The sequence below is a fragment of the Argentina silus genome (assembly GCF_951799395.1).
Source record: "Argentina silus genome assembly, chromosome: 20".
Lineage (NCBI taxonomy): Eukaryota > Metazoa > Chordata > Actinopteri > Argentiniformes > Argentinidae > Argentina > Argentina silus.
Window position 1 is genome coordinate 1,424,201 of NC_139674.1, and position 20,000 is coordinate 1,444,200.

Consider the following 20,000-nt stretch of genomic DNA (forward strand, 5'->3'; position numbering starts at 1 on the left):
TGACATGGAAAGAAACATGTGAGCTGGCCGAGTGGATGGCTCTCTCAACTAGCAGAGATTGGCTTGTTGTGAACATACGGTGACTATGAATTTTCAGACAGATCGACTGCATAAACTTCCAGCTGATTTAGCATCATTTGTCACTGATTAGATATGGTAATGTCATTGTGGATAGTCGGTAGTCAGCTTTCCAATAAAGTGTGCTTGAATTTGGCAGAGCCTATTGTGGCGCTTAATGGTAAGAACCTATATAGGACAGCAGAAGATGATTGTGACCAGCCCACATTTGCTTCCCCCACACCTTCCCCCACGATATTGTAATTCGCTGCCCATCACCAAAATTTGAAAAGAGAATTTGTTCTGTCTGTAAAAATTACTGAAGCATCATCATCCTGATTGCCCCACTTATCACAGCAGAGTCATTCGTCATGGTTCTGTGATCTGTCTCACGTTAGCCCACGTATGTTGCCATGTTACGATGCAGTTGTCATAGAGAACATAAGTGTTTACAAGTCTCTCTGTCTTAGCTCACTCCTTAATATATTAATAGCAACTTGCGCTCTAGTAATCTAGATATCACACTGGTTAGGCTTCTCCTAAAACCCACACTTCCAAGCTGGGTAGCCAAAAAAGTATTTGAAATGCATAAATGAACACAACCATTTGATCATTTTTGTGATGTAAAATGAAATTGATAACAGTTCTCTAAAACATTTGGCTACAGTAAAATCAATGTTTGCATGTCAATCTTCTATGAACGGAATTTTTTAACTGATGAACTTTTTTAATGTTTTAGGGGAGGAGTGGGACTTGATTGTACTCAGCATTCAAATTGTATCCCTAAAAGACAGTCTAGTGGCTAAATAAATTGTCACGCTTTTGTTTGTTAATGGGAAACGTTTTAAGCTTGTTGTAAGCAGAGCTCAAGCAAGCACATACAGGAGCTGAATCAAAATGTGTAGCCTACAAATCATGAATGTCACACATATCAAGAACTGTCCAAGGCTACAGCAATGATATGACACCTATATAAAAGTTATTCATTTGTAGCCAACATTCTAGCCCCACCTGCCCGCTCCCATTATCCCTTGACACCCTTCTCAGATGTATTCTCATTATTGCACATAGCATGTAAATTGTTTTTATTGATTTATGATTGGATATGTGTCCATATAGCCTACTGCTGAAATGCATGGAATCAACTGAGAAACTTTATATCGCTATGAGTCAACTGCAATGACAATGTTAAATAAACCTTCATTTTCAACTCATGTGCAATCATGTAGCAACGTTAGATGATCGAATGACAATCTTGAGTCAATGTTGAAAAATAACCCTGACCCTGTGCCCAGAGCCCAGAGTTGTGTTCTTCCTTGGGGGTGTGCACGTATGTTGTCTTGGAGTGGGGGGTGTGCAGTGTGTGTGTTGTCTCGGGGGGTGTGTGTGCAAAAACTACCACATTCCAACAATTGATGAGAATTGATTGCATGGCCAATAAATAGTCTTTGTCTTTGACTAACCAACAACCATCAAATAACAATGTCAATCAAACATTGCAAAATCAGTACACAGAGCTCCAGCGTTTGCATTTTGACGTATAAAAAAAATCAAAAAACAATACTCTCACAACCTCTGTGCAACATCAGTTTGGTTAGTTTTTGACAAGTGTAATGCCCGGTTCAGATGACGACAGACCAAACCAGCTAATTTTGGAAGGTTCTGGAAAAATGCAGTGAGACATCACAACTAACTGAATACTGTCACATACGTTTGAAAACCTGCACAAACACAGGTTTAAAACAACAGAACAACCGAACACCAACTAATGGCAGCTTTCTCTTTGCATGCCACAACAAGGTGTTTATTTTGGCAACTCTGCCTTCTGTGTAGAATAGAGAGCTCTGATTGGCTGTCACTAGGGCGATTGTTCAATTGACTGACAGCAACAGGTGGGACTAAAGTACAAACCGCTTCTACTATTGGAGATAATGTAGACTGAGGCAGATTTTGCCTAAACCATATATTTTGGTGGAAAATATTGATGCAACTTTTTTATAATTGGCCAAACGGCCAGTATTACGTGAACAAAGGGCCCATCTGGCCCACGGGTTGCCAGTGGAATGGACCTGCTTTTCACAACTTAAATAAGCCTGCTGTACACCATGATGAATTTGGTGAAACATTATTCTCTTTACTGCTCTCTCTTGCCCTCTTTCTCCCTGAACTTGGCAGGCCTCAGCGATAGCGAATTATAATTTTCACACAACCTCCTGTGTTTGCTTATATAACATATGATAGATAAAACTGACAATTCTCCATCACTGGCCCTGCTCCAACAAAAAACGATGAAGCTCTAGCCCCCCCCCCCTTCTCCTTCTCTCTATTTCTCTGCCACTCCCCACCTCTCTCTCTTGCTCTCTCTTTGTATCTCTCTCTCTGTCACTCTTTGTCTTGATCTCTCTCTCATTCTCTTCATGTCTCCCTCTCACTCTTTAAATGCTCTCTGTTTATCTGCTGGTTTTATTTATAGAGCATCATCCCTGCTATTCTGTTGTTTGCTTTGTGTGTGTATGTGTGTGTGTGTGTGTGTGTGTGTGTGTGTGTGTGTGTGTGTGTGTGTGTGTGTGTGTGTGTATGTGTGTGTGTGTGTGTGTGTGTGTGTGTGTGTGTGTGTGTGTGTGTGTGTGTATGTGCGCATACTGTATATCCATTTTCAAGCATAGATAGAGAAGAGGCAGTATGACAGAGCAATTCTTCATACACACACCATTTTACCTGTGTCATAACATATCCCGCGGTATTATGCAACATTATGCTAGTTTGCTCCGAGGGTTTCTGCCAGTAGCTCTGAGAGACTTGGGAGTTTTCTTATCTTGCTTGCTCTCTCTTGTCTAATTGTATTTATAAATAAATCTCTGATCGCTCTCCCTCCTCTGAAATGCCTTTAGATATCATTAATTAATCAGTGCCGTAGCCTCGGAGAGTGTCTCAAGTATTGGGTTGTTTCAAAGTTCCCCTTTGAGTTTCTCTTGGTTCAAACTCGTTTCTAATGGTGTGGTCTTCTCTGGTTCTCGTGGTTGAAGCTATGGAGCAACAGTTTAACTCTAAACCTCAGTGTTGTGAGAGTGCTTTTGTACTCATGAGATTTTTTTCACCTCGGGAAATGGACATTTCATTTGTATAAGAGGCACCGGCTTTCTAGGAAAAGACAGAAAATTGACAGTACCCCTTTTTTTCCCCACAACAGTGTGTTTTCTTCTGTCTCCACAGAGAAGAGTTGGGGTCAAATTAATTTCAGCACCATTCAATTCGGGACATTAAGTTGGCATGGGTTTCACGTTGATACAGCACCTTTGTTATCGAGAGGGTTACTTTCCATTTCAGTTCTGTGTCAAGTTCATTTGTTGAATTGACTAAATGAATTTGACCTGAATTTGACACTCATCTAGCACATAACACACCCACACACCCACACACACACACACACACACACACACACACACACACATATATATATTCGAACATGGTATTTCATGCATACACACAGGCATGGCCACATAAGCCGATATAAGCACATGCAAACGCTCATGGTTGCAAATCCACTCACCCACTCGTATCGCAAACACACTGATGACACTTGTATCATTTACACACACACACACACACACACACACACACACACACACACTCCTTCTCATCCTTTTTCGCTGTCTACTAAAGGGGGGTTGTGAGGGTGTGTGGCCTGTCACCTTAACCAGTCAGTAGAGGACACTTGTTGATTGATGGGAGGATGGGGATGGGTGGGGGATGGTCACCATGGAGATGGGTGAAGATGAATTCTGATTCACATGTGTGGGGTCAGTGTGAATGGTCCCTCCCTATGAAGTGATACCATGCTGGCGTGCGTGTGTGTGTGTGTGTTTGTGGTACAAATGTGTTCCAGAGATTGCGTAGTATGTATTTGATAAGATCATCTTGGAAACCACTTCAAACTAACATCATTCAAGAATCAAAGTAATGGACTGATTTAGTGAGTTTAGAGTAAAGTAAATCTCCATATAGTAGTAATAATAGTCCATCATCCTTGTGGAGTCTCTCTCCCGTGTCCTTCTCTCCCCTTCACCCTAGCAATTACCCTCAATCACACATGCTCTTTTTGAAGGAGACTACACCCTCCAGATGTGATCAGAATACTAGAGAAAGAGAGAGAGAGATAGAGACAGAGGGAGAGAGAGAGAGAGAGAGAGAGAGAGAGAGAGAGAGAGAGAGAGAGGATGGGGGATGAAGAGAGAAAGGGAGGGAGAGGATGGGGGAAGAACAGAGAAAGGGAGGGAGAGACAGGAGGGTGGGATATGAGGAGTGAAAGGGGAAAGAGGGAGGGAGAGAGAGTGAGGGAGGGCGGAGGGGTGTGACATAGAGAGAGACAGAGGGGGTGATTTGTTGTATTTGTTGCGCCTGTTGGTACCGATAATGGATTTCAGGACCATAACTGAATATAAATGTCTTTACTTTAGCAAAACCGTGTTGTGCATGAATTTCAATTTTACTTCCTAAGGAAGTTTGACCTAAAGCATTGTCATAAAGCTTTATGGTCTTAATCGTAGACCTAACAACATCGCAATTGAATTTGCACAGTGAACATCTTTTTATGTCTTTTTTTCTCCATTTTACTGTTTCGCAGTATATCTATGAAATGGGTTATTACATTTATGTTGCGTACATAACACACACACCATCTAGATGTGTGTGTGTGTGTGTGGGTGTGTGGGATGAATAATGTGTGGGTGTGTTTAATACTAAAGCCTCTTCAAGCATGATGGCGTTTTAACTCATGTCGAACACAGGATTTGTGTTTTGAAGAAATAGCATCTTGCCTTAGTGGTGATGTTTAGTTCTATATATAACGTCTCTATATACCTTCAGCCCGTAGAGGTGAAAGGGATGCTGGGATTGTATGAAGGGGAGTGCAAGGAGTGAGAAGAAGTTACCCTCAAACACTGATCCAACATCATGTTTTGTGTTTTCCTCTGAATGGTTATGATGTAAGAAGGGTAAGCTGATCCTAGACCTTTGTCTCCCTCCCTCCATCCCTAACCACCTCATCCCTACACTATACTGCTGCAGTTGATCAAATCAGATCAGTAGTAATGAAGTTCAGTAGTGGTAGAAATAAAGGTGGGTAGACGCTGGACACTGGAACAAATGACGAATGTAAAAGCACGTCAAAATCTGCAATTTTTGGTTAAAGACGGTAAACCCCTGAGAAAGGTGCATAAACAACAACACTTGAGTGCCTTTAACCTTGTCTACATCACTATTTGCCGACATACTAGGAAAAAAGCAGCATAAGGTCATTTGTGGTGCAGAATGCAGGGTTCTCCCCAAAGAAAGAGTTGTACTATGCCATGCTGTGAACTTTGTGCCACCACTATGTAAGCATTTCAAGGCAAATTAAACTAGATATTTGCTAGAATAACTAGCTTTGATCGCCAACGACATCATTGTTAAAAGTGAAAGTGAAAGTGAAAGCATTCTTCAGTGAATTCAGCATTTGAGCGGTATTTTTTGCTAATTTTTACATAATATAACAATGAATAAATATGAGTCGGGTTTTGATAAAGCAATCCAGTGCCACAAAAGTTGAGGGGAGAACCCTGGAATGCATCTTTTTGTCTGCTCAGGTCAGCCGAGAGTAACCTTGGCTTCCTGTCTTTCTTCTCACTTTGTTGGGAAAGCCTGAGGAAGTTTGAGTCAGAAAGTTGCTACAGAGGGGTGGAGACCTGTAATATGCTTGCCACACCCCAACCAGTCAATAGGCAGCTCAAAACGGAACAGCCAATGATTTTCACTGATCCGCTAATGTTCCAACAACCAAATTATAATTCCCCCAAAAAAAAAAAACACTTCAGCAACGTACATTTTCAAAAGAATCGCTTGCTAGCAATGTTAGCTAAGTTGATTGGCTAACACTAACTAATTGGCTCTAGCGAGAAAAACGAAAAAGGGGAGGGGGTTGTTGTTCTGGAAACATCACTTCTGCAAAGTCAATCAAAATGTGAGCGCTCGCAGCCATTGTCTGTGCAAGCAACATCGGCTAATCCAAAATTCTCCAGTCCTCCAAAGGAGGTGTGAGAACAATGTGATTCTGAGGTATGGCCACGCGGTACAGACAGTACAAACCCCTCTACAATTTCGCTGTAAAACTCAACTTATAGGGCACTGGCGTAGCTAAATGGTCTCTTTGGTTTACATTGACTAAAAAATACCATTTCACTGATATCCGTATTGCAACTTTGTCCCATTAGAAATGATTGCTCCCTGGAGTGGTGGCTTTGAGCAACCCCCACCCTCCCCAGTGATGTTATCATTAGCTCAGAGGTCAAAGTTGAAGATGACATACTCCTCCAGATCAGGGTAGTTGATGAACCGATTGCAGAATGCGAGAGAGGGGAAGAGAGTGTGTGAGTTAGATAGAAATGACCTACATAATGTAGTGAAGGGGGAGAAGATAGAGAGAGAGAGGGAAGGAAAATGAGAGATGACGAGGAGGGGGGGGGGGGGCAGAGAGAGGGACTGAGAAACACAAACACAAGCCCTCAGGTTCTCTATCTCACCCTGTCAGGCTCCAGTGGTGGGCGATTAGTCATGTCTGAGAACCCTGGCCATCTGTCTTACCCCAGCTCTGCGTGCCGTTACTCTGTTCTGCTGTTGTAGGGCGTCTGACTGGAACAGATGCTGGGTGCTCTGGGCTCTGTTCATCAACTTGCAGAGGTGATCTATGAGAGCTCTGGGCTCTGTTCATCACCCTGCAGAGGTGGTCTATCAGAGCTCTGGGCTCTGTTCATCAACCTGCAGGAGGTGGTCTATCAGAGCTCTGGGCTCTGTTCGTCAGCCTGCAGAGGTGATCTATCGCACATGTTTACAAGGGCACACAAGGAGCAGAGGATAGAGGGACGACTAAATATTCTGTGATTTGATTGGCTTGTAGGTTCTTAATGTGGTTGGCTTTTTGTTTTCGTTGCCTTTATTGACACCCTGGGCCTGGTTTCCTGATAGAGATGGAATTGAGAAGAACTGAAGCTTTTGGAAGAGTTATAATGAGTTATAAAGAGTTATAATGAGAGTTCATAATGCATCGTTCCTTGTAACGTGTTTTCCAAAACACCTCGTAGAGAAAACGTTTGTTAGGTGCATCTTAAGAGCACCGGAAGAGCAGAGAGAGGAGCATACATATGTACTCTGTGGCTCAGTTGGTTGCATACAAACGTTCAATTTCCGCTGGGACCATATATACTGAAAAATGTATGCACTCACTGCAATGTAAGTCGCTTTGGATAAAAGCGTCAACTAAATGGCAGAGATATCATTGATAGGCTGGAAACGCTACACTCAGATCAGCTTTCTCTGTTGCAATTCTTATTTTCACATGAGGAGTTATCCCCAATACTGACACTAGAGCAGCTCTGGGTGATATTTCCACCTATGCCCGCAACACAAAAGCAGAAAACTTCCTCTTTCTCAATTCTTGTGAAACCCTTGTCTGAATGTTTAGCCTATAATATTAAACATATTTGGTTAACTTTGATACGCACAAAATCAAAGTGATGGCCTCACATTAGGAAATCTATAAGCGATCACAATTCGCAATTTATCCACACATAACATAATTAAGCCTGTTAAACAAAATATCCTCATAACATTCATATTTGCACCTTTCAAAACAGATTCTTGATTGGTAATTCCTTGATATATTTGTTTGCAAAGACATCTGCTGACTTAATCAAAGTGGCCTGGATGAGTGTCGGAGGTTGCTGTACGAGTGGTTTAATTGACGAGTGTTTTCAAGTGCAACTTAGCTTTTGGGAAATGAGGCCTTGAAAGTTGCTCATTTGGGGATGGAAATTGAACCCCAAAGGGTTGAATTTGGATTAAGAGTAGGCCTACATAATGTCAGGTTTAGGTATGGGAGGAGGACTTGATGGTTAGTGATTATATTAGAAGGTGCAGCCCAGCCCTACAGTACCCTGTAGAATAGTAATGTCTAACAGGATCCCTCAAGGTTAGGCAACTACCATTTCAACCAAAGAGATTAGAAAACTGTCACCCAATATTACTCAAGACATCTCAGATAACAAGTAAGGGTCGCAGCAGGAGGCAGAGACTCATATTGAAACTGAAATGAAAAAGATTGGGGGGGGGCATATCTTCCTTTTCCATTCCATTCCTTCTCTCCAGTAGTACAGATGGCTATCTGTGTTGTCGGCTGGGCGGTGTGGCAGGAGTGGGATGTGAAGGGAGAGACAGATCAGATCTGTGTCTATCCGTGTCTGGGCTTAACACAAGCCTCAGGGTCCTGCAGGCAACACCACCCTACACTTCACCTTTTCCTCCTGCGCTCTCTTCTCTCTCTCTCTCTCTCTCTCTCTCTCTCTCTCTCTCTCTCTCTCTCTCTCTCTCTCACTCACTCACTCTCAATCTCTCTCTCACCAAAATGTCTCTCCCTCTCTCTATTTCTCAGTTTCTATCTCCCTTACTTCCATCTCTTCCATTCCCTCTTTTGCTCCATTCTCTCTTGTTCACTCCTCTCTGTTTTCTCTCTTTCATTTACTCTAGTCCCTCCACTATATCCCCCTCTCCCTCTCTACTATATATCCTCCTCCCCCCTCTGGAGGTGGGAGGAGTCTCTAAAGGTCTCACATCAGCCTAATTAAAGGTGAAACTCAGCATGGGGCTCATGCTGTAAGGCCAGGTGTGTGTGTGTGTGTGTGTGTGTGTGTGTGTGTGTGTGTGTGTGTGTGAGTGTGTGTGTGTGTGTGTGTGCGCGCCAACCAGCTTCCTTCCATATCCTTTTTTTATTTACTTTTTTACAGAAACATTGTTGGTTGCCCATTATATATACACTCACCGAGCACTTACTAATGCTGGGTAGGGCCTCCCTTTGCTCTCTAAACAGCCTCAATTCTTCGTGGCATTGATTCCACAAGATGTTGGAAACATTCTGATTCTGGTCCATGATGACATGATTGCATCACACAATTCCTGCAGATTTTTCAGGTGCACTTTCAAGCTGTGAATCTCCCGTTCTACCACATCCAAAAGGTGTTCTATTGGATTCAGATCCGGTGACTGGGGAGGCCACTGAAGAACACTGAACTCATTATCATGTTCATGAAACCAGTTTGAGATTACTTTTGCTTTGTGACATGGTGCATTATCATGCTGGAAGTAGCCGTTCGAAGATGGGTACATTATGGCCATGAAGGGATGCACATGATCAGCAACAATACTCAAATAGGCTGTGTCATTCAAGCGATGATTGATAGGTATTAACAGGCTCAAAGTGTGCCAAGAAAACATTCCTCACACCATTACACCACCTCCACCATGAGAAGGTGTACAGGTGTTCCTAATAAAGTGTTCAGTGAGTGTATATATACAGTATGTGATGAGATTCTGGAGTTCCATGTTGCTGATGTAAAGACCTGAAGACCTGGATCATTAGCTTCCTGAGTTTAGAGGATTAAGGCGGTCTTGGATTTACCTTAGCCAATAGCCTTCTCTCAATTGTTAGGAACACGACTCCTCGCATCCTCTCCTCTGTCCTCCGCTCGTGTCCTACTGAAAATGCTTTGGAGGACAAGATCTAGGTTCCTCCTCTTCCATATTCTCCTCCCATGCTTTTTGAGGACGAAGGGAGTGGAGGAGAGGAGGAGAGGAGGCGAGGAGTCGTGTTCCTAACCAAGAAGGCTTGTGTGTGTTGTTGTTGACAGTGTGATGAAGTGACAGTGTGTGTGTTGTTCCTCCCCAGGGCAGTAACGTGGTGGAGGACCAGGACCTGCTGGAGATCGGCATCCTCAACTCAGCCCACAGACAGCGCCTCCTACAGGCCATACGCCTGCTGCCCAGGGTAAGTGTGTGTGTGTGTGTGTGTGTGTGTGTGTGTGTGTGTGAGAGAGAGAGAGAGAAAGAGAGAGAGGGAGGGTGTGTGTGTGTGAGTGAGTGAGTGGTGTGTGTGTGCGTGGGTGTGTGGGTATGTGTGTGGGAGGGTGAGGCTGCGAGGTCACATTCAGGTGCTTCAATGTGGAAAAACATTAGTTTTAAAACAGAATGAACACACAATGTTCTCATCTGTGCCACCTTGTGTAGCCACCAGGATTTGTCAAGTAATTCAGCTCCGGAATCTTCTGTTAAAGGCCCACGCCAGACAGTTTTGCTTCCTGACTTTTCTTGAAAAAAAATGTTTCTTGAAACAGATGCACTGAGTGATGACTTAAGTCATTCACGGAGGTACTTGGCATAATGCCAACATAATGCCAGATATAGCTAGGAGCAATTCTCAATAACATGACTCAATGACTCTGGGCGCTAACGTTAGAAACAGGCTAGACATGTCAGCTCTATAGCTGGATAAAATGTAATTTTCAAACGTTTTCAAAACATTGTGCAGCACCATATATCAGCTAAGAAACGTCAAAAATGACTAATGTGGGCCTTTTATTTGAATTCTGTGACATACAGTGCCCTCCATAAGTATTATGACAGTAAATCATTTTTTTCTTCTTTTGGCTCTGTACTACAAAAGTTTGGATTTGAAATCAAACAATTACTATGAGGTTAAAGAAGAGATTATTAGCGTTCATTTGATAGTATTTGTGTACATATTGGTTTCACCATTTAGAAATTCTAAAGAATTCTCAATTACCTACGGAGTGTACTGTAACTCAGTTTTTCTGTGGTCTCATGTGGTGTAGCTGTTGTGTGTGCTGCATAATAAAAAGAGGACGGTGACATTGACATTCATTGCATGTAGCGGGGATTACAGAAGATGAGCTCTACGCTGGTGTGAATCCAATATTGAAGAAGTTTGTCCGCCGTTTAATGTGCAGTCACACACATACACTTGCATGAGTACACACACACACACACGCACATGCACACACACACACACACGCACATGCACGCACGCACACACACACACACACACACACACACACACACACACACACACACACACACACAGAAAGGAAAGAACGAGAGACTGGCAGATGAGAGAAGACTAAAATAAGAGAGCAAAAGGATGAGAAAAGGAGAGGCACTCGGATAAAAAGAAGAGAAGATGGTTTGTGTGTGTGTGTGGGGGGGGGAGATAAAGTGAGGGAGAAGGAGATCAAGTGAGAAACAGAAGCCCTGTCTAGACAGAGGGGGACATACCGCAACATATTTTTCCTGTGGCAGACCTAGTCTTGGTCCCGGTAAAAAGCCGATCAGGAGTCTGTGTCAATGGGGCAGAGGTGAAATGCAGGTATACTCATTTGCATTTGCATTGAGTTCCACTCTGTCCTGTTGCTCCACCTCCCCTCTCCCAAACGCTCCCCAACTCTACCCTCCCACTTTTATTGCACTGATGTGTGTAAACAGGGTGACCAGGTCATCATGGTAAATCAAGGTTTGATTTTGTAAATATTGGGGAATCTCTTGGGCCATTTTACCATTATCTCTGTGGTAAGAGCGGTAGTGACGCAAGGAAGAGAAAGAGAGGTACAGAGAAAGAGAAAGCGAGGGGGAGAGTGCTGCACCAGTACAGATAAGCAGGCCTCATCATACAGGGTAAGAGAGAGGAACTCTGGGTAATAGATCCCCTTAACTTTCATCCACAGTCAGCAATTTCCCATGTTATCCCTGCAAACTTTTCAAAGAACAGACTCCCCGTCTTCTCTCCTGCAGCTCCCCCTCCACCCAATGCTTTCCTCCGCTTTCTCTTGTGGTAGAGCTCTTACTCTACCACTTCCAGTCTCTCTCTCTCTCTCTCTCTCTCTCTCTCTCTCTCCATCTGCACCACATACTCTTTTCCTCTGAAGCTGTGTTGACTGTTTTGTGAAAGAGAATAAATTCATACAGTAGAAGAACACACACACACACACACACACACACACACACACACACACACACACACTCCTGTATACACACGTTTTTCTTACTCAACACAAATGATTCCGCACTCTGGTTTTAACCCACAAACTGTAATTGTTGTGCAATATGCACTACAATATACAGTACATAATCTCAACGCACCACAACATTCTTTCTCTTCTCATAGAGGTAATTGTTATGTCTTATGAGTCAGACTCTCAAATTGATTTACTTTCATACTCCGCCCTCCTCTCCCTCTTTCCCGTTCTCTCCATCTTCTCCCAAATTCAATTTATAACGAGCTTTATCGGCACAAAACAATGAAAGAATTACCCTCTGTTGTCCAAACAGTATAGAGTGCCCTGTTTAATTATTGGGACTGTGAAGCATTTTTTCTTCTTTTGGCTCTATTCTCCAAAAGGATTTGAAATCAAACAATTACTATGATGTTAAACTAGAGATTTTATTTGAGGGTATTTGTGTACATATTGGTTTCACCATTTAGAAATAACAACACTTTTTATGCAGTCCCCTTATTTCACGGTACCAAAAGTAATGGGACAATTGGCTTGATAGTTTCTGGTAAGTCAGGTGTGTTCCATCACATCATTTGTGCAGGCATACAGTAAGAGAGCTGTCAATGTGTCGTATTGATTCTAGGCTTTGGATTTGCCTTTGGAGTTTGCTATTGGTGTCTGTCAACAGGAGGACCAAAGAGGTGTCAATGAAAGTCAAGGAAGCTATTATCAGGATGAAATATCATAAAAATCAATCAGAAACATAGCCAAAACCTTAGGCTTGCCAAAATCAACAGTTTGGAACATCATTAAAGAGCTGAGCTGAGCTGGTGACCAGCTATCACTAACGAGCTGGTAGACCAAGGAAGACTTCTACATTGGATGACAGAAGAATGCTCACCATAATTAAGAAACCCAAAACAACTGTCCCACAGATCAGGAACACTCTCCAGGAGGTAGGCATGTGTCAGAGACTACCATCCGCAGAATACGTCACCAGCCAAACTACAGAGGCTTCACTGCAAGGTGCAAATCAAGAGTTATTTTCAAAAAGGATGGTCAGGTTATAGTTTGCTAGAAATTACCTAAAAAACCTGCAGAGGTCTGGAAAAAGGTATTGTGGACAGATAAGATTAATATTATCATGTACCAGAGTGATTGCAAGTGGACATTTTGGAGAAAAATGTATCTGCCCAAGATTTACAGCATACCACCTCATTTGTGAAACATAGTGGAGTGGCTGTCATGGTTTGGGTATGTATAGGTTGTTATCATTAAAAACGTGATAATAGGGTGCAAACGTTCACATTTTCAGCTGGAGGGCAAGGGCAGCCTTCTCTCGTCCACAATAATGTAAAACCCTGCTCAATCAAAGTGCTTTTTGATTGAGCAGGGTTTTATGGTGACATGATTTGGTATTTGGGTGATATTAAATAAAAGTGTACCAGCCAGTGATAACTGCCAAATCGTCTTTTGACAGTTGGAGTTAATTTGTAATACTTTTTGACTCGTCGTCTGTCTAACAGCAGAGAGATTGCATTTACAAACGTGGTCAACCACCAGTAGGTCAATCAACAGTAATGTCAATACCTCAATAAACATGAGGTACGTTTCTCAGTAACTGTAACTAACTTGTAATCTACCATATCTACCAACATGACATGGAAAAAAACATGCTAGCTGGCCAAGTGGTATGATATATCTTAACTATTGTAGTGAAGATTTGGCTAAAATTGGCTAAAATGGTTTAGCCTCATGTGTCATTGATTAGATATGGTTGAATTCTTCCTGCTCTTGACTGTGTCCACGTGGAACTCGCATTTTCTCCGCCTTCACGAAAAGCCGGTGGTCAAGGAGATGCTGGAGAACTAGTCGGACATGTTGCTCGTGTTGTGCAAGGTCCTGGGAAAGATGAGGATGTCGTCCAAGTAGACAAAGACACTGTGGTTGAGCAGGTCACGGAGCACGTTGTTCACCAAAGCCTGGACCACCGTGGGTGTGTTCGCGAGCCTGAAGGGCATGACCAGGTAGTGCCCTTTCGGGGTATTGAAGGTGGTCTTCCATTCATCTCCCTGTCTGACACGGACAAGATGGTAGGTGTTCCAAAGGTCCAGCTTGGTGAACACCTGTGCCCCCTGCAGGGACTCGAAAGCTGTAGTCATCAGGGGAAGGGTAGCTGTTCTTTATGGTGATGTTATTCAGGCCCCTTTAATCGATGCAGGGGTGCTGTCCTCCGCCCGAAGAACTCTGCTCTGGCGGGTGAGGTGAAAGGACGAATGAGGCCGGCGGCGAGGGACTCCTCAATGTATGCCGCCATGGCTAGGGTCTCGGGGCAAGAGAGGGAAAACAGTTTACCCTGTGGGGGCGTGGTACCCGGCAGGAGGTCAAGGCACAGTCATAAGGTCTATGGGGAGGTAATTCCCTGGCCCGCTGCTTACCAAGGCCTCTCAGGTCAGGCCTGATCTCTCCTCCTGTGGACATCAACTTGCTGGCTTCCAACCAGTGGCTAGCGAGACCAGTCGTTTCCCGACCTCTCCAGGCATGCAGTGCGGGCATGTCCCGCTCACCTGCAGTACAAGCAGCGCACTTCCCGCATGCAGCGTTTCCTCTCCTCATCCCTCCCAACTGCATAGGCTCCACCGGAGAAAGTGAGTCCGGGGGGCCGCAACTGGGTTCTGGGCTGGGTGTGTGATGGAGGGGCGAGCCGTGAGTCGACCTCCTCTCGTGAACATGCTCACGGCGGTTGTTCACTCGTATGGTCAGGTCGACGAGGGGTCCAGTGTCTTGGGTAACTCCCTGAGGGCGAGCTCGTCCTTGATGACCTTGGAAAGTCCCTGAACATAGAGGACAATGAGAGCATTCTCCTCCCATCCGGCCTCTATGGCCAAGGTACGGAAGCCGACTTAGTAATCTGCCACGGGCTGGTTCCCTTGGCGGTGGGCTGTGAGGCGTCTCCCTGCCTCATGCTCCGAAACCACCTTGCTCAGTGGGGAAGGAGGATGGCTGGAGACTGAAGACCAGGGATCACTGTGTGAGAAACTCCCGGCACCCCTCCGGGCGCCCATCATACCGCTCGAAAGGTGGAAGTTGAGGTTCGCGGTGGGCCACAGGAGGAGTCGAAGAGGCCGCTGCAGGTGCATCTACCCCGCCACCCCCCTGGGCTGGTGGTTGCCATGTGACAGACAGCTGTTGTACTGCGGCGGTCAGTTGGTGCAGGGCGTCACCAATGGTCTGTAGATTATGCTCGTATTGAGCGAGGACGGCGTCTTGCACTGCTAGGGCAAAACGACACTGCTCTGCATCTGCTGGGTCCATGGTGGCTTAGTCTTCTGTAAGGGTTGGTGTTGTAAGCGGACCCAAGTGCAGTGCAGAGAAAGGGAGGCGGACGAGTAGTTAGCGGTGCCAAACAAAAGGATGTTTACTTGAAAGAGTAGACAAAACAGGATACAAAAACACGGACCCAAAGCTCAAAACAAAAGGGGAGATCAGTCTCAAAATAGTACTAGTATACTCATAGAACAAATGGTGAAGATTAAGCAGGAAATGAAGGGAAGTGAGGGTACATATAGCATTAGTGACAATTACGCACAGATGCTAGCAATGAGTTTGTGAATGGGTGGCCCCATGGAAGGACGGAGGGAGACACCTAGGGACCGCACTGGGGAGCGCAACCCCCATCTGTAACACTTGACCATATTACATTGCATAATAGTTTTATAATAATAATTTTCAATGCATTTCTATCAATGTTTGCACTGCCTATTGTGACACTAAATGATGAGAACATAGAGCTGCCACTAGAACTGGCTAACTTGTCTTAATTGATGATGGAACTGCAGAATGTATTCTGAAGTGTACAGAAACATGTTGTCTGCTTGAGTACTCATACAGTAAGACAATGACCCAAAACATACTGCCATAGTAAGTTATTGACTGGCCAAGGCAATCTTCAGATTTAAATCCAATTGAACATGCATTTAATTTCCTGATGATAAGATTTTAGGCAAAAAGACCTCAAAACAAATTATAACTGAAGATGGCTGCAGTACCGGCCTGGTAAAGCATCACCAGATAAGATACCCAGCATCTGGTGGGGTCAATGGGTTGTTCAGGCAGTTATTGCATGCAAAAGATTATCGACCAAGTAGATTGTCGGCTACTTTTGGTGCCCTGAAATAGGGAGACTATGTAAAAAAGATGTGTCATTTGTAGATGGTTAAACCACTATGTACACAAATACCATCAAACAAAATCTATACTTTAACGTCATATGAATTGTTGGATTTTGAATCCAAACTTTTGGATTATAAAGCCAAAAGAAGAAAAAAAAATGCTTCATTGTCCCATTATTTACACAGGGCACTGTATATTTCACATAAATAGCTGATATGGATCGTGGCTCCTCTTCTCTGTCTCCTGCTCCAGGTGCGGCCCATAGGCTACGATGGTAACAACCCTACATCAGTGGCCGAGTGGCTGGAGTCCCTGGAGCTGGGTGACTACACCAAGTCCTTCCTCATCAATGGATACACCTCCATGGAACTGGTCAAGAAGATCTGGGAGATCGAGCTCATCAACGTAAGTCGGAAAGAAATCATGCTAACGCTAACCATTCCAGTGACTTCCTGTAATGTCACGTCCTACTTCCTGTGTCTTTTCCCTAGTGGTAGATTGTAACTATACATCGTTGACATATTGATAAGCAAGTATGGGTGCTATTTAAACTTAATCCAAGGTTCAGGTTCACGGTTAGTGGTCAGTGATAAGAATCAAATGTGTGGTTAGAGAGCGCCAAACTGTATTTATTTCTAGTATGATCAGTTCATAATGGTCCTAGCAGTTTGGCTTGTAGAATGCTACATTTCCTGTTTTGACGGTCACTTCCTCTTCCTACTCCCTGTGCCCTCCCTGGAAGCTAGTTGATTTGATGGTTTGCTGATGAAACCATTGAGTGGATTGCATTTTGTTCAGTTTTGGTCTTTTTTAGGCTAATACAGAAATGGAATTGAAGTTTATAGTTTTTCCTCCCCAGTTAGCTAGTTTACATTAATTGAGTTAGTTTAGCTTACTAATAGAGGCTGTACTTCCTTTAAACAACAGGCTTTTTTGTATATGTCGCCAATCTCTATCTTACTATCTTGCTGCATTTAGTTGTCAGTTTAGGAATTATAAATAGAGAGAGAAATAAAGGAAAAGAAAAAAGAAAAAAGACAGAGTGAGACAACATAAATTGGTGAAGGGGACAGAGGGTAAGCATAGACATGTCTAAATCACTCTCAGAATACATCTCTATACTTAACGCCCAGAACACACAAACATACACACATGCTGTACTGTTTACCTCGACATGGTCTGGTGATGCTGAGTTCCAGATGGGTGCACTTCATCAATCAAACAATTGACTCTCTGCATCTAAATGTCTAAGACAGGGTTTGAATAAAAGCTAACCAGTGTTGTGGTGTTAACAGTTAGCGTAGAATATCACAGTCACTTTTAAACCCACTTTCGCCGGAGCACCGCACAACATTTCAATGCACAAGTTGGATAAACGTCACGCGACATAGACGTAGTGATGCGTTGTTCACACAGATCCCCGCGGAAAAGCTTCCTCTGGACCGCAGCGGCATGCTGCAGTCTGTGTGTATGGGGGCACAGACATGCTTTGATTTACTAGGCAGGGTTTATTAAAAATTCCCGAAGAACAGAACATGGGGAAGAGAGGAGGATGTTTTTTTGCCTCTCCAGAGCAGTGTGCAGTTGATAAAGTGCTGATAGATCTGCTGAAGGAGGAGGAGGAGGAGAGTTACATAAGCGCGTGGGATGTGCTACGTCTCCCGACAGGGGGGATACCACCCACGCTGTGTGAGCATGGTGGTGTGTAACACCAGTGCTGCGCCTCAATAGTCTACGGTGGCTCCCTATCTTCGTCTCCTCTCCTTCATCAGATTCTGCACTGATCTTAAAATGCAAGATTTTGATATGGAGAATGCCGACCGGGAATTGACTTGAATTGACCTGTTGTTTAATGTCAGTGCATATAGAGGAAATGAGGTCAGGAGAGGGAGCCTGTTTTAGCTGTTGAGATGCACAATGTGTATATGTATGATGGCATTGGTGTGTGATAGTTGTGCAGTGAAGAGGGTGCAGTGTGGTATAGAACCACTAGAGGGTAGAGAAGAGATGGGAGAATGTGTGTGTGCGTGCGTGCGTGCGTGTGTGTGTGTGTGTGTGTGTGTGTGTATGTGTGTGTGTGTGTGTGTGTGTTGAGGGGCTCTCCTAACACTTAATTTAAATATTTCGCTTCATTAATGCATGCATGCTGACGGCTACACTTCTGCCCAACCCTGAGAGTGTGTGACCCCCGAGTGTGTGTGTGTTTGTATGTGTGCGTGTGGGCATGTGTGTGTGTGTAAGAGAGAGAGAGAGAGAGAGAATGTATGCATCATCTCTGCCATCTAGCGCTGAGCAGGACCCCAAAGCCCACTGAGATTTCCTGTTTTACTGCTGTACACTAGCTAGCAAGGACTATTCACACTGGTTTGTATGAACTATATGAATCTAGTGTAACATTATTACCTAAGATATATATTATGTATTATCAGTGAAACATGTGCTTGCGTGTGTGTGCGTGTGTGTGTATGCTTGTGCATCATAAAAATTGGTAAGTGTTGCTCAAAGTAGAAACATATGTTTTTTATTGTGGGTGATCCAAAATTAAATCAAATCAAATTTAATTTCTGTAGCACATGTCATACATGGAGGGAACACTTCACAGAAAATGAAAAAGACAATGAAACAAAACATCTAGCGGCCATGGAGGTTGAAACAGTAACAGACTGTAGAGACTGATGCATGCTCAACTACAACCTCCTAAAAGGAATGAGCTAAAAGAACTGTGACCACAGGACTGAATGGAACCAGGAAGACTCCAAATAACATGCAAGACTAAAAGATGTGGGGTTCGGCGGGTACTTCGGCACATGAAGTGTGTGTGTGAGTGTGTGTGTGTGTGTGTGTGTGTGTGTGTGTGTGTGTGTGTGTGTGTGTGTGTGTGTGTGTGTGTGTGTGTGTGTGTGTGTGTGTGTGTTAGAGAGAGTGCAGGGACTCTGTCCAAAGAGCAGGACTCTGTCTCTGGGGGTGATGAAGAGTACTGGCGAGAGAGAGGGGTAGAGAGAGAGGGAAAGAAAGTGATGAAGAAGAGAGAGAATGAGAGGGACGGGGTAGAGATCAAGAGAGAGAGGAGAGACAGATGGAGGGGAAACAATATGCGCAAATGAGGGAGGGGAGAGTAAGAGAGAAATGAAAGGGGAGGGTTTTTGCTTCAGGCTGCATTTACTGCTCTTCAGAAAACCCTTGTTAAATTGAAATTGGTACTTAAAGCACAAAAAAACAAGTATATGTTATTTTCCACATCACATGAGAATGCCTCTGATGACTTATGCATATGTACTGGGTTGTGCCGTAATTGAGCAAGTTCTGCATTATAAATACCCCAGCCTCTATATTGATGATGGTCTTTCTTTTAAATTACATAGAGAAAATCAAATTAAGAAAGTTAGAGTCAGACTTGGCTTTTTTTATTATAAGTCCGGCCTCTCTTACAAAAGTAGGAAACGGATAGTCCAAGTGACAATTTGATTGTTGACCTGGATGGTATCACAGGGCATTCCGGTTTCTAACCAGCGACAGATACACTCACTGAACACTTTATTAGGAACACCTGTACACCTTTTCATGGTGGAGGTGGTGTAATGGCGTGGGGAATGTTTTCTTGGCACACTTTGGGCCCGTTAATACCAATCAATCATTGCTTGAATGCCACAGCCTATTTGAGTATTGTTGCTGACCATGTGCATCCCTTCATGGCCACAATTTACCCATCTTCTGATGGCTACTTCCAGCATGATAATTCACCATGTCACAAAGCAAAAGTCATCTCAAACTTGTTTCATGAACATGACAATGAGTTCAGTGTTCTTCAGTGGCCTTCCCAGTCACCGGATCTGAATCCAATAGAACACCTTTGGAATGTGGTAGAACGGGAGATTCACAGCTTGAAACTGCTCCTGAAAA

At 43.8% G+C, this 20,000-nt stretch overlaps 1 protein-coding gene across 1 annotated transcript in view; it reads left to right on the forward strand.

The window, feature by feature from the left end:
* The window catches only part of anks1b (ankyrin repeat and sterile alpha motif domain containing 1B), a gene marked incomplete at its 5' end in the record, with an annotated part of 196,367 nt that overhangs the window by 137,594 nt on the left and 38,773 nt on the right, over positions 1-20,000 (forward strand). Inside the window, 2 exons of the mRNA XM_083691827.1 lie at positions 9,809-9,907; positions 16,353-16,505. Of these exons, the coding sequence (XP_083547953.1) occupies positions 9,809-9,907; positions 16,353-16,505 (252 nt within the window). The remainder of the gene's footprint in view (positions 1-9,808; positions 9,908-16,352; positions 16,506-20,000) is intronic.